This window comes from Talpa europaea, assembly GCF_964194135.1.
Source record: "Talpa europaea genome assembly, chromosome: 12".
Lineage (NCBI taxonomy): Eukaryota > Metazoa > Chordata > Mammalia > Eulipotyphla > Talpidae > Talpa > Talpa europaea.
Genome location: NC_140079.1, coordinates 56,556,811 through 56,583,209, shown reverse-complemented (window position 1 = coordinate 56,583,209; position 26,399 = coordinate 56,556,811). Strand labels below are relative to the sequence as shown.

The window sequence follows — 26,399 nt, the reverse complement described above, 5'->3', positions numbered from 1 at the left end:
CACAGCCAGGAACCCATTTAATATCGGGGCTGCTCTATAACATGCTGACTATCTACATAAATTGTAATGTTTCCCAAAATATTAGCACCATATTCTCTATCACAAAAGGTATTTTAATGGCTCTCTACAGTGCTTACTAGTGTTAAAAAGATACATTAGTGATTTTTGATCATTGTTCCTACCATAGCTATTGGTGAGATTTGGAAGATTTTTGGCAAATGGTCTTTAGTGAGATTATGTTAAACCAGATGGTTTAGTCAGAAGCTAAACCATTTTCCCACTTTGCAAAGCTAAATTTAGGTAATCCCTGTATTTTGTGACTTTGGGTTTCCAGTCTCCTTCTGGGCTTCTGTGAATTTTCTACCACTTCTCAGAAGTGAAATTAGGTAGAGAACTCTCAACTCTGCCCATAGCCTGGCTCTAGAGCAGAGGTGTGTCAACCAGGGTGGGGAAATCCCTTGTGCTTTCTTGGGTTATGGTCGAGGTTTTGATCTTTTCTCCCTCCCTAGTGTTTTCCCTCGTGAGCTGAAAGAAGTATTCGCATCATGGAAGCAGCAGTGCCTGAACCGTGGCAAACAAGACATCAGTGAGCGGCTCATCAGCGCCTCATTGTTTTTGCGTTTCCTGTGCCCAGCCATTATGTCTCCTAGTCTCTTCAACCTCATGCAGGAATATCCTGATGACCGCACCTCCAGGACCCTAACTCTTATTGCCAAGGTCATTCAGAACTTGGCTAACTTTGCCAAGTAGGTGTTGCTACCATAAGGACTTTTTAAAAGCATTGTTTAAAAATTATAGAAGAACTAAAATTTGAATGGGGATGGGGAGCCTCATCGTGCATGTTATAAGATTGTCACTGTGGTGTTATTTAAAAAAAATAGAAACTTTTTTAAAGATGTTAGGAGAAAACAGTTGGAGGTGAAATGCACTCGAATGAGAACAGCAGGTAGGTTTGGGTGGCAGAGTAGACACATCCAGCCTTTTTTCTTCCCATTTTTCATGGTTTTCTATTTTTGAAGTTCATGTAATTTTTACAATTTAAGGAAAATAATTTATGCACTCAGTGAGAAGGAATTCACACTGTCAGACCTGATCACAGATGAACACAGTATTAAAGCCTAAAGATAAGTTTCTTTTTTTTTTTTAAAGATTTATTTATTTATACAAGCACTGGGTACAGTCAGAAGTGCGGAAGGGTGAGCGAATTCACCAGAGCTAGAGCAGGGAACAGAACAAGCAGACTGACGAAATACACTGCTGAGGGGAGCAGCGGGCGCAGCAGGAGAGGTCTGTGCGCCATGTGGGACCCTCGCCGGTGGCCGGGGATCAAACCGGCGCTGCAGAGGCTGCAGGCAGCTTCACAGCCCAGCACTCAACCGCTGTGCCACCAGGGGAGGCCCATGGATAAGTTTCTATTAACATTGTATTGACAGAAAAAAATAGGACTTCAATGAAACAAATTTATTTCTAGCATAGTAACTTTTTACGTGTGCACTATTTTAACTTTGCTTACCTTTATAAGCTAATGCAAATATGTACCCACATTTGAACTAATTATGATTAAAATTATTTTTAGCTTATTTTTAGCTTATTTTAGAACAAGTTAATAGACTTAAACTAAGTCCTGAAGATAGGTAGCGTCTAGATAGCCAAAGAAAAGGGAAATTCTCTAAAAGAAATAGCCCAAGCAATCCTTGGAGAAGAAGAGTATAATATATTTGAAAGACTTCAAAGGAGTTAGCAATATTGAAGGTTTATAACAATGAGCATTTGGTAGGTAAAGGAAGGCTATATTACAGAGATCTTTAAATATCAGAAAAAGTGTTTTGACTTTATCTGACAGAAATAGAAAATTTTTTCAAAGTTTTTGAGTATTAAAAAAAAAGTGTGTGCTAACATTTATCACTTTCAGATAATAAACAAATTGATTACTTACCCCTCCAACTAAGAAAATTTTATATCTCTGTGTAAAATCAATTCAAAATGATTGCCTCCCTTTTCTTTCTCATTTTTTCTCTCCCTTACTTCAGATTTGGTAACAAAGAAGAATACATGGCATTCATGAATGATTTTTTAGAACATGAATGGGGTGGAATGAAGCGCTTTCTTTTGGAGATCTCTAATCCAGACACCATCTCAAACACCCCAGGCTTTGATGGTTACATTGATCTGGGCCGAGAGCTTTCAGTTTTGCATTCCTTACTGTGGGAAGTAGTTTCCCAACTCGATAAGGTAAAGTAGGCTGGAAGGGTAATAGGAGATGGGAGATAGTGAACCTAATTTACCTGAATTTTGGAGAGTATCGCAGCCACATTTTCTGCTAGTTAAAAGCAACCTTTTGTCCTAGAAGTCTGGGAATAAATGGTAAATTTCTGAGTAAAATATGTGGCTTACAAGCCATGAAATTCTAGAAAGCATGAAATTATTAACACATCTTTAAGTAATTACCTGAATAATGGAGTTTATATTTCTACAAATCAATCATTATATATAACATATCTAAAAATTTGCTCAGAAACTGGTACCAAATATTGATATATGTAGTCTTATTCATGTTTTATAAAATCAGATAAAAACTCATGGTAATTTCTAACAATAGTGTAGAATTAGACAAATAGTGAAACTATCATGTTTAATTAGCTTTACCCATGAGATTATGTCTTTTATTATGCAAATCACAAGCTTAATATAACTGAGATCTGAAAATCCTAATGTTTTCTTTTTCTACAGATATGAATTAAAGAATACTGAAAACAATTATCATTATTAATAAATTTTTCTGACTATAAGTTAAGAATTTATTATAAGTCATATTAATAACTAAATGTGTACCATGGCAATTATTTTCTTCCTTCTATAATTTTGCAAAGAGGAATAGATTTTATAATGGAAATAGCCTAACAGATTTTGGCTAGTTTTATCACAATGATTATTATTAATGTTTTTGTTTGCTACAGGTACTTTGTAAATGTGTGGTGGTGTGTTAGAATTACTTCAAAAAACAAAAGTTATTTTTCTGTAATAAGAATTTATTGATTTGTTTTCCTCCATTTTCCTGTTATCCTTCAAAAGTACTGATAAAATCGGGGGTAGGGAGTAAAATCTCTTTACAAAGACCATTTTTCTGAGGAAATGTAAATGGTAGGGGGTCCACTTGTACTTAAAAATCTTTAAAATAATAAATCATTCCTTATTTCCAAGGACCCTTCTTGGCAATAAGGGTCCTCGAAGTGACAGCTATGCTGGGGGTAAATTCCCTCAATATGAATCATGGCTCAAGAGAGTTGAATAGTAAAGGCATTCTTCAGATGGCATTGTGCACATACAAGCAGGGTTGAGGAGTCTGTTGGTTGAAAAGACAAAGACAACCCAGAGGCAGCCATTTAAAACTGTCTAACTATTGAAGGGTCCCATAAGACCCCATGAGAATAAGAATTTATGAAAGAAAAAATGATGTGGTAGATAAAATAAGTACTAAAAAGTTATTCTCTGTTGAATAACTGCATCAGTGGGATGCAGAAACCCATAGCTTGTGAAATAGGCATTGTTTTTCTAGGTTCAAGGTCTTTTTTAATAGGCTTTGCTGTATAAACACACTTTTTCCTTTTTAATCTATTTGGTTCTGGGAACCAAGACTACATCTGGACATGTCACATAGAGAGTTTACCTGATTTTGTTGTTTAAAAAAAAAATCATTTTCCTGATGCAAACTCAGTTGGTAGAAGGTTAGGGTTCCCAAGATTAAATGGGGTAATGGGTGACAATATCAACTGTGTGCCCTGCAGTGCTCTGGTCTCCTGAATGCAGCACCTTCTTTTATGTTGGCATGCATTTCTTTCCTCACATGATCCATTTTCTTTGGAAGTTCATCACACTAGCCCTCCTCTGGTCTTGAAACCCCTTTTGGTTAGAAGGTGTATGGTTCTTCCCCTTCCCTCCCCCATCTCAATCTACTAGCATCCCAAAAATTTAGTTTGCTTTGCATGTCTATTTTAGTTGGAATGGCAATTGTTTGGTTGTTTTGAGCATGACTTTTAATTTTTATTTGCATAATCCTAATTTCTATTTCCTTTCTTTCCTCAATGTCTGCTGCACCTTGTTTCGCCTCCTCCATTCATCTCGACGCCATGGTTCCGCTGCTCCATAACAATGCATTATGAACCTGCCACTCCCACATGCAAACACCTACCCTTCCCTCCAACCTACACCCCTCCATCAATGGGCATCATGTCCCAAAAACAATCTGTGGTGGATATCGAAATGCTTATTATCCAATTAGGGTGAAAATTCCTTCCTACAGGCGACCGTGGCAAAATTGGGACCTCTCCCTCGTGTTCTTGCTGATATCACTAAGTCTCTGACTAACCCTACACCAATACAGCAACAACTCAGACGCTTCACTGAGCATAACTCCAGTCCAAATGTCAGTGGAAGCCTCTCCTCTGGACTGCAGAAAATATTTGAAGACCCCACTGACAGGTATGAAAGAGAGATTTTGAGCTACTGTCTCAGAGAGATAATGTTTAAAGATTTGGCAGAAATCTATTTAACCTTTTTTTTTTAATTTATAACTTTAAAGTCATAATCACCTGACCTGAGATAAATCCAACTGTTTGTCATAATACATGAGATCTGGTATAATTCCAGAATGATAGTATAGAGATAATATATTCAATAAGTGTGTTAAAATAAAACTAGGTCCTGCTTCATGGAAGATTAAGGTCTTTATGAAATTGGTATTTTACTATATTGTAGCACTCAAAGATCTGGAGCTCTTCATTTAAAACTATTTTAGAGCTGGCTTTGTGCACTGAACAAGTCCATTCAATGTAGATGCTTAGACATTGTTTTCTGTGTTGACATTGTTTTTTGAAGTGTACCTAAGCAGGGATTCTTTATCCCCTTAGAGCTCCTGCTCTTAAAGTTTTAGACAGAATTGATTAAGAATGAATTAGATTGTCTTGGGAGGGTTTAAAACCTAATTTGACTGGAATTCTAGAAAAAACCATAGACAATGATGGGGTAGGATACACCATTCAGGGATAAACTAAAAAATATTGGATCCTAAGAATTGTAGTGATGAAATCTGAGTTTAGAAACAGATGTAACTATCCACATTGAGCCTGTGAGCCCTCAGAAGAGTTCATAAGCCTAAGGAATCTTAACTGCTGAATTTGCCTCAAGAGTAATTAAGGGTCATTCCTTTTCCACAGTGATTTGCATAAACTGAAATCTCCAAGCCAAGACAACACAGATAGCTATTTCAGAGGGAAAACATTATTGCTGGTTCAGCAAGCCTCCTCCCAAAGTATGACTTACTCTGAAAAGGATGAAAAGGAAAGTAGCCTTCCGAATGGTCGGAGCATCTCTCTCATGGACCTTCAGGACACTCATGCTGCTCAAGTGGAGCATGCATCTGTCATGCTCGATGTGCCTATGCGCTTGACTGGAAGCCAGCTTTCCATAACCCAGGTGGCGAGCATCAAACAACTGCGGGAAACCCAGAGCACTCCCCAGAGTGCACCCCAAGTGAGAAGGCCCTTGCATCCAGCCTTGAGCCAGCCAGGAACTCTCCAGCCCTTGTCATTCCAGAACCCGGTCTATCACCTCAATAACCCAATTCCAACAATGCCAAAGGCCTCTGTGGATTCGAGTTTGGAGAACTTAAGCACTGCCAGTTCCCGAAGCCAAAGTAATAGTGAAGACTTCAAGCTCAGTGGACCCAGCAATAGCAGCATGGAAGATTTTACCAAACGTAGCACTCAGAGTGAGGACTTCTCCAGACGGCACACTGTGCCAGACAGACACATACCTCTTGCCCTGCCACGGCAAAATAGTACTGGACAGGCTCAAATCCGAAAAGTGGACCAGGCTGGGTTAGGTGCCCGAGCCAAAGCCCCGCCATCCTTGCCACACAGTGCTTCCTTACGTAGCACCGGGAGCATGTCCGTGGCATCTGCAGCCCTGGTGGCTGAACCTGTGCAGAATGGGAGTCGGTCCCGGCAGCAGTCTTCATCCTCCAGAGAGAGCCCTGTTCCCAAAGTGAGAGCCATCCAGAGACAGCAGACACAGCAGGTAAGGGTGAGTGCCAGAGGCTTCTACTTGGTCCAACAAAGTACTTGTTCTTTATATATAAATCATTAAGAAATCCAGTTGCTACCAAGGATTCTACTTAAAAATATATTCTGCAGCCTTGAAAAGGGAAGAGCTAATAAAATGTGTGGGAGGCTTCTGGTTAGGTAAGGCTGCAAAGCAAGCATAGTCTGATTCATTTCCCTTAGGACACTCTCTAACAACCAGGTAGGGCCTTTCCTGCTCTGCCAGCAGCAGCTACAGCCTCAGTTTCCACTAAGAGCAGATGCATAGTCTTGAATAATTAATTAGAAACAAACCTTGAATTCTAGAGGCCAGATCAGCTAGAATATACTTTGGAATCACTAATCATTAATCATCAATTTATTTTTTCTTGCACTTCTGGAATAAACTTTTGCATTCTAAGCCAAGAGCTTAACAAAACTGCTCTTTACTCCATCCCCCAGCTCCCTCTGGAAATACCAACTCCCATGGGTCTTTTCCTGGAAATGGTTAGAAAAATAAACAACTGAACATCTGTAGAGGCAAGATAAAGGCAAATGGTAAAAAGACAGAAACACAGGTGGTTGACAAACATTCTAAACATTTAAAAAATCTCTTGTAGTACTATTTACATGGGCAAACCCAGTTTGTCTCACAAGTAATCTTAATAGAAGATTTCCAAAACTTTTTTTTTTTGGCTAAGGTTTCCCAATAATTTAATCATTTCTTTTTTACAGATTAAATTTTGAGACACCAATGCATACTTTATGATTGAAACAAACATATAACTTTATGAATGTGTGTGTGTGTTTTATATATATATGTATAGATACATCTTACTTTCATCTAAAAAAAAAAGACTTTTTTCCTAGGAAACGTTTGAAACCTAATCTACTTATAAGCACTACAGAACTTTGTGATTACAAGGGTTCAGTGACAATTCCTTTTGAAAAAACTGCAGTAAAACCCCAATCTAGCTTTTTAATATATTTGCATTTTTAAGGTGGGTATTTAATGATTTGTTTGCTTCTGCCTCCACTTTGTTATAATCAGAGACCCTTACCCCTACACTGATAGTTTTAACAAAAATTAGAACATTTACATAATCCTAAATACAGAAGTAGTGGAAGGAATGAAAAGTGTGCATAACCTAGCTTTTATTGTTATAGAGCAACCCCGATATTAAACGGGTTCCTGGCTGTGGGTCCTCGCCTGCGCGCTTTAAAGGGACTTATGAATACTCTACTACAGACACACACAAAAGGGTTAATAAAAGGTTTATTTACAAGAGAAAAAGAAATAAGGAAAATGTACAACTCAGGGAGAAAATAGGGAAATAAAGTCTTTATTATTATTATTTTTTTTTTTTATATAGAGGCATGCTTTATTTATTTGTTTGCTGGTTTGTTTGTTTGTTTTTGTTTATACATGCACTGGGTACAGTCAGAAGTGTGGGAGGGTGAGAGAATTCACCAGAGCCAGAGCGGGGAGCAGAGCAGGCAGAAGGACCGAAGTACACTGCTGAGGGGAGCAGCGGGCGGCAGGAGAGGTCTGCACGCCATGTGGGACCCTCCTCCGGTGGCCGGGGAGCAGCCGGGGATCGAACCGGCGCCGCAGAGGCCGCGGGCAGCTTCGCAACCCAGCGCTCAACCGTTGCGCCACCGGGGAGGCCCAGGAAATAAAGTCTTTAATGCGTCCTACCCGATCCGACGACCTGGAAACCCAAAGTCACTCTCAGAGCTGGCCGGACGCTGCGAGCTGGTGGAGAGCCAAAATGGGGAGCCCCCCAAAGCCCACGTGTCTGCCTTTTGTATCCACCTGGCTGCTTAACCCCACCCTCAGGTCCCAGCCACCTTCCCTTTGGTGGTGATGGGATTTGGAGTTCCCAGTGTCTTTGGCTTTGACCTGGGGTGGGGGTGGAGTCCACAAAGCCTATATGGAATTTGCTTTGGGACATCCTTTTCCCCCTAACATTATCACTAACAGGTTTCTGGGGCACAACTCCTAGCTAGTCATTCTTTTTTAAGAAATAAACCTTTTTTCAGCCTTAAATTTTTCATTTTTATTTTGTTAATAGTCTCTGAGTTTTCACCAATTCATTTGACTTAATAAGCATTTTTATTTAAAGAAAAGTGAAAAGAAGATACATATTGAGATACTTTTCTTTTTATCTCATCTATATCCATTTAACTGGTATGTTAGGATGCTATCAGTCATACCTTAGTTTGAATTAGTTTCCATATATTGCTTTTATGTTAACATCTAGTTGAGATCAACTGCTTTCAGAATATTAATGCGCTTACAGGGAAGAGATGAAAAAATAAGCAATTTTAAGATGGAATATTTGGTGGATGCAAACCTGAAGGCCCTGAGGTTGAGGTAGCAAGTTAGAGACGTTTGCCAGATTGGCAGAGAGGGACAGGAAAGCACCCTTCACCTACTTTTCAGAAATTGACTTAGGTCCAGCTCTAGACAGAAAAGAGGAATTAAATTTTTTTCTTCTACTTATACTTACTGCCCATTACTCTGGTGTCAGGTAGTTCTCAATTCCCAGGGCCTGCGACTCAGACTGATTGTTTATTAATACTATAAATTAAAAAGGCTTTTTATGTGATTGTCTGGAACTGTTATAGAGCAGCCCCGATATTAAACAGGTTCCTGGCTGTGGGTCCTCACCCGCGCGCTTTAAAGAGACTTATGAATACTCTACTACAGACAGATGCAAAAGGGTTAATAAAAGGTTTATTTACAAGAGGAAAGGAAATAAGGAAAATGTACAACTCAGGGAGAAAATAGGGAAATAAAGTCTTTAATGCGTCCTACCCGATCCGATGACCTGGAAACCCAAAGTCCCTCTCAGAGCTGGCCGAGAGCCCAAAAATGGAGAGCCCCCCCAAAGCCCACGTGTCTGCCTTTTGTATCCACCTGGCTGCTTAACCCCACCCTCAGGTTCCAGCCACCTTCCCTTTGGTGGTGATGGGATTTGGAGTTCCCAGTGTCTTTGGCTTTGACCTGGGGTGGGGGTGGAGTCCACAAAGCCTGTATGGAATTTGCTTTGGGACCGCCTTTTCCCCCTAACAGAACCAGTTGTCATTCTTAGTATTTCTCCTGTAGGAAACTATAAAGCTTGGTACACATGCCTTTGAGTGACTAGAAGGCTAGATGGATAGAGGTGGAAATGCATACAGTCTCCAAGCAACCAGAAGTGAGGCTACTGGGGGAGGGGGGATAGGTTGGAACAAAGGAGGGGAGGGGGCACAGTGGGCTAGAATAAAGGACTATCAGTGCTTGGATGATGGGGGAAGGGTGTTAACATACATCTGAGGAGGTGTGAACCTATTCCCCTAAATCATATGAAGTGTTGTAACCAATGTTACCTCAATAAAGGAAAAATAGAAATAAAGATTTCTCACATGATGAGCCACAACTATGAGTAGATGTCCTAGCCAAATTTTAACTATTCATCTTTATTTATGTGTTTTGGGTGCCGTCATTGTACTTTGCTCAAGTTTCTGGTTTTTCTAAACTGACTTTCTGTGCAGGAGGTTTATTCTTCTTGACTTATTTTAATTTTTCCCTTAATTTTCTGTTTTTTGCTTGCTTTTCACATTGCCCATGCTGCTTCTGAAGTTCTGTATAATCAGCACATTTTTAAGGCAAATTCCTTTACATATTTTAATTGCAAATTGTGTTGGGAATTCTTCTCTCCCCAAAACTAGAGGATTTCTTTGTGGGAATTATTCTGTAGGCGACTGTAATTATCGGTAGCTTTGTCCCATGCAAATTCCATTTGTATCTTAGCACAAAGGCGCAGCCATTGCTGGCAGTGTGACTGGCTTCAGTCTGCTTCATCTAGTGAGGAGGAAATAAGTAAAATCCTAGTGAAACAAGTTACAGAGAATTGTTTCTTAGGAAATTGTCCCGATCTTCTTTACACATTTCAGTCTCTTTTTGGATTTTTTTTTTTTTTCATTTTCCTCTCCATTTTCTTTTCTGTGTGTTTTATTGTGGTAACATTGGTTTAAGGCACTGTGTAAATTTCAGGTATACAGTTTTACAATTTTGTTTTCATGTATCACGTTCTCTGGCCTCACATTTTGAGTTTTCTTTACATTACTTACAATATATGAGTTGTTAGATTCAGCATGTTACCTAACCTTAGAAATTTAAATTTGAAGAGGGTCTTTGAAGGTAGGTATTTGGCAGGCCTATTGGAATGGTGCTACAGTTTTCACATTTGGGTTTGTTGAACCCTCCTAATTAACTTCTTCAAGGACGCTTAGCATTTACTTAATAATTTACTTAACCTTTTCTTTGGTGTTGCTATCACACATATTATTCAGATATAGGAACCTGAATATTTCAGACTATAAAGAACCGAAACCAACAAGTCTTGTTTATAGCTTGTAAATACTAGCAAGGAACAGGGAACAGAATTGTCCTCAATTGTCCTCAGCACAGCCAAGCTATGACTAACTGTTGGGTCAGTAAAACTGCTGTTGGACCCTTTTGCCCTAAAGCATTGTTCTTTTTCCCAGAGAAACCGGACACTCAAAAGAGAGAAATTCCTAATGGGAATTCCTGTTCCTTTTTCTTTTCACACTTCATTTTCTTTAATGATCCTGTTACAGGGCAGGGAGAGGGCAACCCAAAACCCGTGGACCTGCCTATTCTAAATGGGTTCTGCCATCCGCCACATCAACACAAAACATATGAGACTTTAATGGGAAGGAACTTTAATACAATTAGGAAACAATGCAAGAAAGGCAAAGAATATAGTTTCTAAATCAAGCACCCAAAGTTACCCATCTCCTCATAGGTAAAAGTCCATCCAAATGGGATTGGCCCAGAGCAAGACCTCAAAGCCTGCCACAAGTCTAAAGCATCTTCCAGTGGGGACCCACAGAAAAGGATCAGAAATAACCAGACAAGTCTGGAAGGAAAGGAGCAAAATCAAAATCAAGACAAAAACCACCATTGTCACCTCCCCACGGTTCTCACCCACATCTGTGTCACCCAGTCCACGACCAAAAGACAAGCGCAGTTTCTTCACGTGTCTCTAGGCTCCATGCACCTCCTCCAGGTCTCCTTCTGGCTCCATCCTGCTTCCTTCCTCAGTCTCCTCTTCAGCTTCTTCTCTCCCTTCTCAGCTCCACCCTCCATTTGGGTAGGGCAGGGAACCTGGAACCTCCCCCTTTCCTGGGGACCACCCTGTTACAATCCTTTTGAAAGTCAGTGAATATAAACACCCTTCCTAAGGCTATAGCTAAGCAAGATTGGATATGAACCACTTACCAACCTCTTTTCTCAAATTCTTTTACTTTTATAAAGTACAGGTAATAAATTTGGTTACCTATCCAGCTTATAAAGATGGAATCAGCATTGAGGAAAAGCCTTTGAAACACTTCCAGAGGATTAGAGGAAAAACACCAAGTATCCTTCTCTAAGTAATAAATTATCCTTTAGCAATGAATTCCAAAGAGAATCCAGAATATTGATAAACAAGTAATATTTTGTTGCACATGTATTATTCATTTAACTAGGCACTACCATGCAAAAAATTATATATGTTACAGTCCCTCAAGCATTGGCAACCTAACTGGGAAATAAGACCAACACACATAAGACCAATAGAGAATATGTCTGAGACATATAATTATCTCATATGAAGACCATGTTATAATAAAAAATAACTTTGAAACAAAATTATCTCTAGTCTCTTCCAATCTAGCACAATAACTATATTTGATTTGTTCAATATTACTTTCCCATCTTTTTATAAGTATGTAAAGACTGTATCATGAATACAAACAATAGTTATAATTGGTCTGATGTATTTTTTTCAACAGTCACTGACCTACCATATGCCATGCAGTGTGCTGCTGTATATTAGGAAGTGACTGAAAATCAGATTCAACCAGTAAAATAAGAGCAGGCCCAAATGCCAGTTCTGATTGTACAGTCTTACCTAATTCATTGGACATTGTTAGTCCTTCTGACTAATAATGGTTAGTACTTTGTTTTTAGGGCTTCTCACTTAACAATTAAAACCTAGATTGCCCCAGGATTTCTGTTGTTGTTTTTAATAAGCTTTTAGGAGTTAAGATCCTCCTTGGTGTGTTCTGAGGAATTCCATTAGTTTGCATTGCATTTAAAAGCCCTCAATAAAATAGTTATCAATAACAAATCACAGGGAAAGAAGGTTCAGTGAAATCGCATCTTGTTAACTATATAAAGCAGAAACCTATTTGAGTTAGCGGCCTTGAAGTAATAAATACCAAATAGTCAACTTGTTACTAGTTTTAGTATCTTTATTTCAAACAGTAATTGAATAGAAAATTCTGGTTTCACAGAAAAGCAGTTTTCCTCTGCGCACTGTGCTAAAGTAATAATATTGTAAAATTTGAAAAGCATTTGTCTCCCTAAACATTGACTTTATATTAATTTTTATGACCCAGGGCACATTCTTTTTTGCCTTTCAGGTATACATGTATCAAATAATAACCTAAACCCCTTTATTAGTTTTCATTACCAACACTAAAATAATTTTTTGTGCTCTGCCTTTAAAATCCAGTAGATGGGCCTCCCTGGTGGTGCAAGGGGCTAAACACCACACTATGAAGCAATCTGCAGCCTCTGCAGCATGAGTTCGATCCCCGACCACCAAGGGAGCAACCCACATGGCGCAGCAGACCTCTCCTGTCTCATCCACTGCTTCCCTTAGCAGTGTGTTTCATTCAGTCTGCCTGTTCTGTTCCCCACTCTGTCTCTGGTGAATCCTCTCACCCCCCACATCTCTGGCCTGTACTCCAGCTCTTGCGTGCATAAATAAATAATTCTTTAAAAAAGAAGAAAATTAAATAAAACCCAGTAGATGGAGGGAGGAAGAAAGAGAGAGGGAGGTTGAAAGGAGGGGGGGAGAGAGAGAGAGAGAGAGAAACTGGAAGTCTACCAAGTGCTTTTGATGCTCACTCATTTGTTTCTTGTAATAACTTTTCATGTAATTATTATCTTCCTTTTTTTAAAAGATTTATTTATTTATTTATTTATGCGCATAAGAGCTGGGGTACAGGCCAGAGATGCGGGGGTTGTGAGGATTCACCAGAGACAGAGTGAGGAACAGAACAGGCAGATTGACTGAAATACACTGCTGAGGGGAGCAGAGGACCAGCCAGGAGAGGTCTGCTGCGCCATGTGGGTCAGCTCCCTGGCTGGGATTGAACTCGTGCTACAGTAGCTGCAGACAACTCTGGAGGTTGCATCTTAACCACTTGCACCACCAGGGAGGTCCATAATTATTATCTTCCTTTTATAGATGATACTGATTCCTATAGTAGGCCATTGCTCCCAAAGTGTGATACTCAGTATACAGAATATTTATTTAATTAATCATGTAATTATTTTAACACATATTAGGAAAAGATAACTTTTTAAAAGGGAAAAGAAAAAATATAACTATTAATATAAATGTGTATCAATAAAGAAGATATATATAACATCAAACATGATTTTACTGGTATTATTTAGCATAAGAATTTAGCTAACTGGAAAAGTTGGTTTAAAAAGATAGTAATAGTGACTCCCTGGTGGTGCAAGGGGTTAAGCACAGAGCTATGAAGCTGTCCCGCAGCCTCTGCAGCACGAGTTCAATCCCTGGCCAGCCAGGGAGCTACCCACACAGCGTAGGAGACCTCTCCTGCCTTGCCCACTGCTCCCCTTAGCAGTGTATTTCAGTCAGTCTGCCTGTTCTTTTTTTATTCCTTAAAGATTTATTTTATTTATGCATATAAGAATTGGGGTACAAGCTAGACGTACAGGGGGTGAGAGGATTCACCAGGGAGACTGGGGAAGCAAAACAGGCAGATCTACTGAAACACACTGCTGAGGGGAGCAGCGGGCACGACAGGAGAGGTCTGCTGCACCATATGGGTTGCTTCCTACCTGGCCGGGATAGAACTTGTGCTGCAGTGGATAGGGATAGCTTGATAGCACTGTCTTTAATCCCTGTGCCACCAGTGAGGCCCCAGTCTGCCTGTTCTGTTCCTCGCTCTGTCTCTGGTGAATCCTCTCACCACCACCCTGCCCTGCATCTCTGGACTGTGCACAGTTCTTGTATGCATAAATGAATAATAAATCTTTAATTAAAAAAAGATAGTAATATATCAGAGATAAGCTGTAACAAAGATAATGAAAGTGATACATGAATGAAGTGTAAGAAATACAACTAGTAGAGATGGAGATGAGCTTTGAAGAACTGAGGGTACTGCAGTTTAAGACATGTTTACATGTTTCTTTATACAATGGAGAGAATGGTTTTAAGGAAAGAATTTCTAGAAATTCATTCACAATTGTGGGTGCCTCAGGCATGCAGCCACTTTTTGTTGATATATAGTGTGATGTATTTGTAAATCAACCAAAACCAGGTTCTTCAAACCTTTAAGAAGTACCCTCTGTATATATATTTTTTGAAGTCTCTCCCAGCCAATTTTTGGTAATGTGTTAGTTTCTGCATGAATCTTTTGATCTAGTTTTTCTAAGACTCAAAGTCAGCAAATGCATTTTGTTCTAAAATTTCTATTTATTTAGAGTTTAAATGTGTACTATTCCAGAATGATGTATACTGCTCTGCATGAGAGAGAAAATTCTGTTCAATTATGAGATCTATAAAGTATTGGTCCTCAAAATAGAAGACTAACTCACAAAGTTTATTCCTTCCTTCATCCTTCAGGCAGACCAGGGTTGGAGGAGATAGGAGGTGGTGGTGAGGATATTGTGCATTTCCAGCACAACTTCCTTGTGGAGAAAGCACTAATGTCCAGTGCTCTAACATAATAGTAATGTTCAGTGAAATATTCTAATAATAACATCTAAGCTCAGTAGTACTCTGTATTTTCCAAAGGCCTTTCATATACATTATCTTAGTCAATCTTTACGACTCCCTAGAAGATGGCCAGAACAGAAGATGATGGTGATAGTGGTAGTGTCTCTTTTCAGTAGATAGGAAGAGTATTTAACAGATTAAGTAATTTAATTTAAACAACAGAATAGCTACTCAAGGCAAGAATTCTTATTGCCTTACAGAATTCTTGAAACTGAATTCTTAATTGCTTGGAAAGGGCAGTTTAGCTAGCTATCCTAATCAAATAGAAATATCTCTTAGACTATCCAGTCTTCCTTGTATTGATCCTGTGTTCCATCAAGAAACTCTTCTTGGGCCTCCCTGGTGGTGCAAGTGTTAAAATCTTAGTGCTATCAAGCTATTGCCAGCCACTGCTGCTTGAGTTCCATCCCCATTAGGGAGCTAATCCACATGGCGCAACAGACTTTGTTACAGGGCAGGGAGAGGTGCACCCCAGAACCCCCAAACCTACCTGCTCTAAATAGGTTCTGTCATCCACTACATCAAGACAAAATATATAGACCTTTAATGGAAGAACTTACATACAATTAGTGTGCCATACAGAAAAAACAAAGAATATAATTTCCAAATCAAGCACCCGAAGTTACCCATCTCAGCATGGGTAAATGTCCACCCAAACAGGATTGGCCCAAAAGAAGACCCAAAAGCCTGCCACAAGTCTAGGGCACATTCCAGCAGGGACCCATAGAAAAGGGTCAGAAACAGCCAGACAAGTCTGGGAACAAAAGAGTAAAATCAAAATCAAGATAAAAGCTGCTCAGCTCTACCCTCCCTTGGAGGGGTAGGGGCAAGGAATCTGGAACCTCCCCATTTCCCCTTTTCCTCTCCTGTCTTGCCTGCTGCTCCCCCTCAACAGTGTATTTCAGTAGATCTGCCTGTTCTGCTTCTCTGTCTTTGGTGAGTCCTCTTACCCCCCCACACACACACCTGTGGCCTATACCCCAGTTCTTCCTTGCCTAAATAAATAAAAATAAATCTTTTAAAAAAGAAAAGAAACAGTTCTAAAATACAGAACTTCTGAGTGTGGTCTTAATCCATCAAGAAGTCAATGCTCTATAAAAATGAACAATTACACTTACTTTTCTCTAAACTATTAATGTGAAAACTAAGAAGTTGGTTTTATGATATATAAATAGCTGTCTTTTGAATTTGTTCAGCATTAATTCAGCATTAATTAGTTCCTTGTTCCTGATCATCTCTGGGTGAAACAGACATGCCCTTAACTGAGCAATCAATCATTAAGTTGTGTTTTCTTTCCCCTTTCTGTCATTGTAATTTTATTAGGTAATTTGAACTACTGGACAGATGAATAATTATGGCTGTCTTTGGAGGGTAAAAATGGGGGTTTCTTGGGTGTGATGCAGTCTAACAGATATTCAGAATAGTTTATTTTTATACCAATGATTTATTTCCCCACCCAACCCTGGCATTCATAAAATATTTCTTAGGCTGGATAGTGTTGATGAAAAAGTTATGTCTTCTAAGAATACTTCTCTTTGTGAAACATAGTGGGTGAGGTATTTTGGGAAATGCTAATAAGTGTTTCTGATGCAGATTCAGTCACCTGTGGACTCTGCCACAATGTCCCCAGTAGAGAGGACAGCAGCTTGGGTTCTGAACAATGGGCAGTATGAAGAGGATGTGGAAGAAACTGAACAAAATCAAGATGAAGCCAAGCATGCTGAAAAGGTAGAACCTAATCTGTCTTTTGTGACATATAACTCCGACAGTGATAGGCCACCAAAAAGTTGCCTAGCCCAAGAGCATAATCTCTCCCTCCAACTTCAGCTCCACCTCTTGTATTAACCATCATCTATATATCTGTATAAAAGCTCAGCCATGTCTATATGTGAAAATAAACAGGAAACATTCATCAAGCTGAGGGAGGAGGGGTAGCTCTAGCTCTAATTCTGTTTATGTAAGTTGGCCAAATTTGAAGAATACTTTGCTATTCATTTCTTGTTATTTTGGATGAATATTTAATGTTTTTAAAAAATAATTGAGGGCCTCCCTGGTGATGCAAGGGGTTAAGACGCAACCTATGAAGCTATCCACAGCCAGTGCAGCACGAGTTCGATCCCTGGCCAGGGAGCTACCCACATGGTGTAGCAGACCTCTCCTGACTCGCCCACTGCTCCCCTCAGCAGTGTATTTCAGTCAGTCTGCCTGTTCTCTTCCCCATTCTGTCTCTGGTGAATCTTCTCACCCCCACACCTCTGGCTTGTACCCTAGTTCTTGTACAAATAAATAAATCTTTTTAAAAAAGTAATTGATAGTCTTCAACCAAGACCACAATTATCCTTGAACTAGACTTCCTTCCTATGTCTTAGTATTTTGTCTTTTTCGTTGTTGCCTTTTCTGAATAAAGAACTTCTAGCCCTATAGATATGTTTTAAAAGGCACTCTTGTTTCATTTATTTTTATAAAACGTAAAATTGACATCAAAAACTATTATCAAGCAGGAACTTTGACATTATGTATGGCATTACCTCATTTTATTAATAACCAGATAAGACACTTCTACTTATCAGTACAAACCTAAACTCTGCTTATTGATACACTCTACCTCTTCAAACTGTCATAAAAATTGTCATTTTTCACTTGCTGGATTAACAGGTGCAGTTTGGGACCATGGTGTTGGATAAGCAGAAGCTAGCTGTCAAGTTGTCAATTAAATGAGATAATGTGAAAATAGACTGCATTTTACAAAGCAGCATACAAATTTGTCATTAATTCCTAATGGACTTAAGGATCCCATCACAAAAAAAGCTAATACTTTTCTTTCCACCTAGAAAAATTGACATTCTAGTACTCAGGCCCCAAATACAGCCACTTCAGTACAAGAAAGGGCCCTGTAGCCATTAAATTATATAAAACTTTAGTGAAAATTTCTTATGAAGTGTTAGTTTATATAAATTTATATAAAACTTTAGTGAGAAAACAAACATATGTTCCTGCAAGCAGTACCAAATTGGGCAATGAACCACATCATGAAAATGGGCCAAACAGCAATATTAATCATCCTTGGAGAGCTTGTAGGTCTTTGCTTTGTGCTTGTGACCTGAATATTTCCTAGGTATGGGAAAACAGCAATAGCCTGCTCTCCCCTAAAATTCTATTTTTGAGTTAGTGGCTTAACATTAATGTTGCCTGTTCTTTAAAAGGCTTCAGGTAGAGTGAAGGAGTGGCAGATTGATGAACCAAGATATGTCAGAAATCCTACAGTGCAGATGATGATACAGAAATTTTCTCTTGTAGACAACTGGCTTTGGCTTATTTTAAGTGATTTGTCAGGTTTCTGAGTGTTTGATCTTTTTTTTCTTGCTCCCATTTGATATAATCACAGATTGGATGTGACTTGCAGCAACTGGTAGTTTAATGTGGAGAGAGAGACAAAAATATATATTTGGAATGCCAAGTTAAGATTAAATATGTAATTTTAGGAGGTGGGCAGAGCTCCCTTAACATTATGCCTGTTGATAATTTTAAAGAACATTGGCAGCATATGGAATGGCAGATCAGACAACCTCCAGCTGCATTACTTAGGGTTTCTTCACAGAAAAAGCAACTCACCTATTTTTAAAACCAGTGTAACTCGAGTTTTCTCTCCTTGTCTTTGCTGCCTCTTCTCCTCTGCTCTAGTATGAACAGGAAATCACAAAGCTGAAGGAGCGCCTGAGGGTGTCCAGCAGGCGGCTGGAGGAGTATGAACGCCGGCTGCTGGTGCAGGAGCAGCAGATGCAGAAGCTGCTGCTGGAGTACAAGGCCCGGTTGGAGGACAGTGAGGAGCGGCTGCGTAGGCAGCAGGAGGAGAAAGACAGCCAGATGAAGAGCATCATCAGCAGGTTTGAGGATCATGTGGTGGTGTGGGCAACTTCTGGGTACAAGGAAGTGAGAAGGTGATAAAGAGTTCTAAAGGAATGGCAGCAAGAGCCATTTTCAACTCCATATATGCTTTTGGCACTTGGTACAAATGTGAGACTGGCTATCCCTCTTAAAATTTTCTAAATGTGAGGCCTGCGTGCACTTCCTTGGAAGATAGAAGTAGTCTGTTTTCCTTTCCTCATAGCAATTAGAAAAAGTAAAAACTTAGTGAGTTACTTGAGAAATAGTAGAGAACTGGGTCTGCAACATTTTAGTTGTTATATCCGGTCCAGGACTAACTTAGCTAGTGAGTCCAGAGATGTGGAAGGAAGTTCTGTTGGCTTTCTTCAGCACCAAAGAACCGAGAGTGTTAAGGATACTAAGGGAGCCTGAGGGAGCCTGAGGGAGCATGTTTACTCCAAGCAAGTCCTTTCCTAAGTACTTTACAATAATAATTTGTTTAATCTAGTAATAATAATTTGTTTAATGCCAACCTTTGAAATAGGCATTATTATCCTCATTTTACAAATAGAGAAACAGGCCAACAAACTCATTAAGTCACTTGCCCAAGTGGTATAGGCAGGATTTGAAGCCAGACTATGAACCTGCAGAGTCCAAGCTCATAAGGACTCTGCTCCAGTATTATCATTTGACAATTCTTTTGTCCAGTGGCTTTGTGCAGGTCAAGTAAATTGAAAACAGAAAAGGCTTATTGTTTTAGGAGTGTGGAGGTAATTTTAGAACAGGTTCAGAGAATTAAACATCAAATGGTGAAGATGTGAATAGTGGATGAGAAAGAAAGCAGACCCAGTAAGTATAGAGTATCTTTTATTAAACAGTTGTTCTGGGGGGCAGGGAGCAAGGGTAGATAGCTGTTACAAGGTAACTTGAGATTAAAAGGGTTATTTGTTTTTGTTGGTCAATTTGATATTTTAAGGTGAAACAGGTTGTATTGAGGAGAGATCTGATGGAGGAGAGGCAGGAGGTGATTATGGAAGTACTGTTCCAAAGGGGATGGAAATGCAGGGGATTCTGCCACAGATGTTTTCTTGGGAGGCAGTAGAAATACTGACCTACATTGAGTTTTGAGTTCCTTCCCTGCATTAGCTAGCTCTCTCTTTGAAGATGTTGCTATCTCCTTCCTGCCCCATTCTAGGCTAATGGCTGTGGAAGAAGAATTGAAAAAGGATCATGCCGAGATGCAAGCAGTTATTGATGCAAAGCAGAAAATAATTGATGCCCAGGTAAGCAGGTTTGGATCTAGTAGAACACACTTGTTTGTCATAACTGCTATTCCCTGACTTCCCACCCTTTGCAAATGCTAGGGCACCTACTGGAAATCGAGTCATTGGAAAACTTTAGGCATTAACTTTTAAAGATTAAGATGTGACCTCTATTATTTTTCCTTTACTTACTGGTGACAAGTCTGTTAAACCAGCAAAGTATTAGTGTGCTTAGTGCAGTTGCTTGACAAATCTAAACCTAGTGCATGATGGGGTTTACTTCTTTCCTCATGGAAAGGAGGACTTTTTCTGAAAGGGTAACTGTGAAAAGTACACTGCATGTGTCTGGCTTGTGACCTCCACTGACCATTGCTTGGCTGTGATGTTCACGGTCTTGTCAGTCACGTCCACTGTGCCATCAGCCTCTAGCCCCAGATAGTAGGGGAACTATGGGGAAGACAGGGCTGTAGAAGGTATCTTTCCATGTTATTCTTTTGGTTTCAGGGTTTGGCAGTGATGCTTGGAATTCTCTTGGCTGCCCTTCTTTGTTGGCACTGTGCTTAGAGAGAGCCTCTTTTGATGGAACTCAAAACAAGAAAATGTTGATGAAATTAAAACCTGGGCCCCCCCGCTCAAATGTAGTTTATACCTGGGACACTGATGGGGTGATGACTATCAAGAGCAGCTCATGGGGACATGTCAATGATCAGAGTCAATTCAGGAGGCAGGAAATGTTTCTAATTACTTTTACCAATGCACAATATGGTTATATATCTTAGAGACAAATAACAAGAGCAGGGGCAGTATTGATGTGGCCAGTTTAGCTACTGAATGTATCACCTCCCTGAGACAAGCCATCCAGGTTTGCATCCCTCCTCACTAAATATCATACCATATACCTAAGCTATGAAATAAAGATGGGTGCAAAGACTCTCTGCTCTACTTTCTTCTCTGCCTATTAGCCAGTCATCATGTTATGTTGGAATCCCCTATGTTCTTAAACATGCACTTAGACCTCTAGTCTAGTTTCCTTACAGGGTTAATGTGGGAGGGGGGTTATCCTTCAGAGGAATTGGGAGTGAGGTTGAAAGCTTAGCGATAGGAAGAGTGCTTCATGGGCTTCCGACTCCTTTAGACACTCTGGACTTGGACGTTGAGTGGGAGTCATGGTGCTCTGTCATTGGCAGAGCAGAATATATTGGACTCCTGAACTCTATAGATTCAGGATATTTAGAACTCCTGAGAATCAGAAGAAGAAATATCACTGTAATTACCTTACTAAGTCCTTTTTTAAACCTTTCTCTGTGTCCCCAAATAGGGTGAGAAAAGGGTAACAGATACAAGTCCATGTCGCTATACATACTTTAAAAAATCATTCAAGTCCTAAGAGAATCAACCTGGATAAATAAGGCAATTTAGTCAGGGAAACTAGTTGTTGATAAGTATTCACTTTTGGATTTCCAAATTAACAATAAAAAATACTAAGAGTCCTTTTAATAACGATACCAAGAGAGATTTTGGTTCTAACGAAATAAAAGCAGAACCTTTAAATAATTTCAGCAAGTCTAAAACTGTCCATCTTAAGCAAAGGGAGCTTGGGTATGTCTAGTGTCTACAATGTTTGCTTCCTGGTGCCTGTCAAGACAGCATCATCATTAGTTTCAGAAGATTCCAAATCCATCCCTACCCTATTTTGGTACCAACTGCGAGGTGACTGAGGTGTGTGAAGCAGCCCTCATAGTCACAGGAGGGAAAGCAAGGGAGGAAAAATCTGATTTACCAGGACTCAAAAGTCTGTAAAGTAAGGACATTCTCTCTGTTAACCCAGAGGGTATCAGCATTCCCTCAAAGAATTATCCAGTATCAGATTTGTGGTCTGGCTAAACTAGACACCATTTTGGGTCTAAACTTTAAGGCAGTGGTTTTCAAATGATTTGATTCCCTAAACTGTATTGGTGGAACCAGAGGCATCTTCCATATAAATTATTTACTTACATAAGTAAATAATAAATAAACCTATGAAGATCAATTTCCAGTGGTTCCTTACTGACCACTCCCCTACAAGAGTCACTCTCAACTAATGAATCATATCATATCAAGATTGACTAACTAGGACAAACTACTTATTCAAACATAGACATTACTGTATAATAAATTATTCTGCCAGAGGCCCACTCTAGATCCCTAAAAAATTATTGGAGGATCTTCTGTACCTCATTTTGAAATCCAATGCACCATGCATAGCACAAATCATAAACACCAAAGATAGGGGTTTTTTTAGAAAATTATAGTCTCCTTAAAAGGAAGGTTTCCCAGCTCCAGCTGTCATCTTACTGAAACATTGAAATCTTATTATAGCAAATGACTTGAATATCCTTTGGCATCCTTTGTAGTGAATAACTTTTTGTATCAGATCCTTTCCCTTGTAAGGACAAATCTTAGGTCTTAAATGTTTGAGGGAGCAGAGCAACCCTCTAGTATCATTCAATAAGATGAAGGTATATTTGGAGTTGAGAGCCTCCCAACGAGGTAACCCATGTTTTGATGTCCCTGACATCTGCCTTGGGATCACTGGTAGTGAAAAATAACTTCAGAAATACAGAAGAATAAAGAATACAGTTGCTTTCTTTAAACTAGAGTTGAGATCTGCCTTTTCCAAAACACTACAGCCAGGTGCCTAGTAAGCAATTTTCATCTCTCGCAACAGTCCTGTGCCCTGTAGAAAAAGCTCATCCCTCAACTTAGCCTCTTTATCTCCTAGAGTCAGTTCATGCTTTCTAGCTGGAGCTGGGAGAGATGAGTGTTCCACTGATGTGGGCAGAATCACCTTCCCTGGGCCTTGTAGCAGAGCTATGGGGTCCTGCTGATGGTGCCACAGGACTATTTCTTAACCATCAGTCCAGGTGCCACCTCCCACCCCCTAGCATCCCTCCATGTGTCTCAGATGGAGAACAGAGAAGGGCTTCTTCCTTTGAGAAGCAAAGCAGCTGCCTAGTTACTGTTGCAAGTGATATCTCCGCTGTGTTAAATTACAGGTCATAAATGGAGATGAGATTATTCAAACAGGCAAGTAAACCTGTCCGTTCTCTAGCTGAGCAGTTCCCAGCCCTGGCCCAGTGCACTGGCCTCCTACACATTCCAGCTCCTGCTCCCCACACTTGAAATCCTTTCTGTCAGGCATGAACTAGATTGTTTTGCCTTTCAATCCAGGCAGAATCAAAATAGGAGAGTACCTTTTGCCAACTGAAGTTGACTTTCCGAAGTCCCTATTTGATTATTTTTTGTTTTATTTTGAGAGGTTGGCAGTGGGGGGGATGACAAAAGGGAGTTTCTTCATTTGGAAAATATCACTGTTCAGTAGGGGGGTTTGCTTGGCTTCAGTTGTTTTTCTTACAGACGGCAAATAATTACGATCATTCTTAGCCTTCTTTTTGATCCTTTAAAAATTAAATAATTTTTTGTGAATGCATATTTTTTATGAAACCTAAACAATCCTGAATTCCTTAGTATTTGGGACCTTATAATTTATCCTAATACTAAATTATCTTTTCTTTTTTTTAAATAATTTCAGAACTTACCAATTTTTCTGTTTAGAGAGCATTCCTAAACATGGCGAGGAAACATCTCTTTTCTAGTAACCGCTCACCAATTCTTATCTATTAGCTTTTTAAAGATCTACAATTACTATCTCCAGTAAGCCCCCCATTGGCTATAATTTTTTAAATTATTTTTTAAAGACTTGCAGATCTTTTTTTAAGCTTTGCTTCTCTTTAAAACAAGTTACCTTCCCAAAGTAAAAGGTATCTTTTAACAGATGAATGGTGAGTTAATAATGCTGATTTTGTGTATCTTACCACTGAGTTCTCCATCAGGAAAGGAAGACTTTTTGTAAATGATAACAAGTGTGAGCTCATTTTCGTTCATGCTTTTGAAACTATAACCACCAGCACTGCTTCTCCAGGTCCCAGCCCCATTCCCAAAGTCAGAGATTAAAGGGAAGTATTGCTCATTGCTGTATCTGCTTTTACCTGAATTCTCCCCTGAGCAGTGACCTCTCTGCATCCTCCAGGGGCATGTTTCCCAGCAGAACAAAGTGACTGAGGGGAATCACTGCTCAATGATGGTGCAGAGCCATTGCTTTGAGGGCAAGGCGCAGCATCAGAGCCCCTGTCCTCCTAGTCCCCTCTGAACCTGCAGTGATTAAGCCTTACCATGCTTTCCTTGGACTGATGAAAAAACCCAGGATAGGAAAGCTCCTGTTGGCTTTGAGGATTGTTCCTCACATGCTATTTTCTTTTTTAGCTTCATGGGCATGGGTTAGATGGTCCTTCTTGGGCTTAACTATTCCCTGAAAAATAACTTCATATTGGGAAGGTTCTGAGTGACTTAGCTGATGAAGCTAAGATTAGGGTTTGCCTAATCTTTGTGAGACCAATATTATCTTGATGGGATGATCTCTTTTTTTATTTAGATGAACCTGCTTTCCTTCAGATTGTCAATTTTTGGCCCTCCCCCCCCCCCCACTTTTTTTGGAGGGGAGATTCAACAATCTTTGGTTGCAAAACATTGGTTCAAAAGCATTTTTTTTTTTTTTCAGATACTCAAAATTAAAATGAAAGCAGTCTCCTCCTTGGGTAGCTTCCCCGGAGTAACTCTGAGCTGGAATGAGTCAAGGAGCTTGTGTTCTCTGTTTGTTTTCATGTGTTTTGTTTATGGCATCCCCCTTCGGCACATCTCCCTCCCCGTATTCAAATAATTCCTTGGTCTGAGCTTGTGGCTGCTTCCCCCACCCCTTGCTGTTGCATCCTCACTTTGTTGGTGACTATAAACTGCCACCATGTATTGTTTTAGTTTTGAGCACAATGTGCCTTCTTTCCAAATGTGATTGATTGATGTGCCCTCTTTGGGGACTGAGAACCCATAGATCACGTGCACTTCTCCTGTGTGAAATGAAACCTCTGGTGCTTCTTTCTTTGCCACCGTATTTCCGTGTTTTCATATTGACCAAAAGAATTTACTGCAGTAAGGTAGCTTGACACCTCTGTTGCCTAGTTGGAAGTAACACATGGTGTCATTTTACATGACCTCCTAGTGTCCCAAGGGATTGTTAATAACAAACCTACTATGCTGAAAGTTAAAAGAGCAAACAGAGCCCTGCTGGGCTCCGGAAGCCAGACTGGACCCGTGTGCAGAAAGAGGCAGAGACGTTCCATTTGTCTGGGAAGCATCACGCATACTGCTGTTTGACAGAAAGCATTAGAGCAGTCACTCGGTAAAGAAAGAGTATGAAGGGGCGATTTTCTGCATGTTACCTGAATAAAGCCATGATTGGTGTGTTGTAGGAAAAACGGATCGTGTCCCTGGATTCTGCCAACACCAGACTGATGAGCGCGCTGACCCAAGTGAAGGAGCGGTACAGCATGCAGGTCCGCAATGGCATCTCCCCCACCAACCCCACCAAGCTTTCCATCACGGAGAATGGTGAATTCAAAAACAGCAGCTGCTGACGGGCTTCGTGGATAGACAGACTGTGGGAGGAGACAGAAGGAAATGTCCCCGCTCTCCTATCCCCTGCCCTTACCCTACCCCACCAGGTTTACAGAATGTTTGCTACTTCAACACAGCAGTGTGGCGAGAAACTCTTGAATGAAGAAAGGAACTTTTGTCTTTCAGGGCATAAGGCTGAGACTTCAAGGTCGATGCTTCCCCCCATGTCTCTGTGTACATAGGGAACTTAGTTCTGGGCCATGTACAGAAAATACCACTGTAATATACCAAAAGGAAGTTAATAATGTAGATTACCTTTTTAATTATTGCTATTTTTATTATTGTTTTCCTCTTGTTGAAAGCACTGCAGTTGTTAGAGGAGGAAAAGTAGGAACTGTGTGTGAGTGAGAATGGGCCCAGGGTTTAGTAGTTAGAGACCAAGTGTCTGTGTGATAGGAGCACAGGGAGTGCAATAGGACATCGTCAGGAGGAATTGTTCAGGGATTCATCTGCCCATTGAAAAACCCCACCCTGGTTCCCTTGCCCCTTAGGAAAACATGAAATCCCAAGATCCAAGCAGAATTTATCCCATTGATCTCCCAAGGCTGGTTCTGGGTGGACAACTAATCCGATGTGGGAACATACTTTTTCAAAGGACACGGATAAGAGCTGTTGTATCAAAATTGGACTTTAGGAGTAATTTCTGTTGAACTCCTGTTGATGTTTATTTCCTTCTGTCTATAGCAGATGGGAATTTTCCATTTTAGATAAGGGGCTTTTTTTTTTCACCCCAGTTGTGATAAAGGGTGTGCTTATTTTCCTCTTTAGAG

General features: G+C 40.0%; 1 protein-coding gene across 3 annotated transcripts in view; it reads left to right on the top strand.

Annotated features, from left to right (window-relative positions):
* The window catches only part of RASAL2 (RAS protein activator like 2), a gene marked incomplete at both ends in the record, with an annotated part of 312,747 nt that extends 287,158 nt beyond the window's left edge, over window positions 1-25,589 (top strand). For 2 of the 3 annotated variants that reach the window (XM_084249589.1, XM_084249588.1), the window contains 8 exons: window positions 510-746; window positions 2,031-2,232; window positions 4,280-4,479; window positions 5,214-6,075; window positions 16,550-16,684; window positions 18,638-18,840; window positions 20,016-20,103; window positions 25,425-25,589. In XM_084249589.1, coding sequence (XP_084105715.1) covers window positions 510-746; window positions 2,031-2,232; window positions 4,280-4,479; window positions 5,214-6,075; window positions 16,550-16,684; window positions 18,638-18,840; window positions 20,016-20,103; window positions 25,425-25,589 — 2,092 coding nt within the window. The remainder of the gene's footprint in view (window positions 1-509; window positions 747-2,030; window positions 2,233-4,279; window positions 4,480-5,213; window positions 6,076-16,549; window positions 16,685-18,637; window positions 18,841-20,015; window positions 20,104-25,424) is intronic. The other variant, XM_084249590.1, reaches the window with a different exon arrangement.
* Window positions 25,590-26,399: the final 810 nt, after the last annotated feature.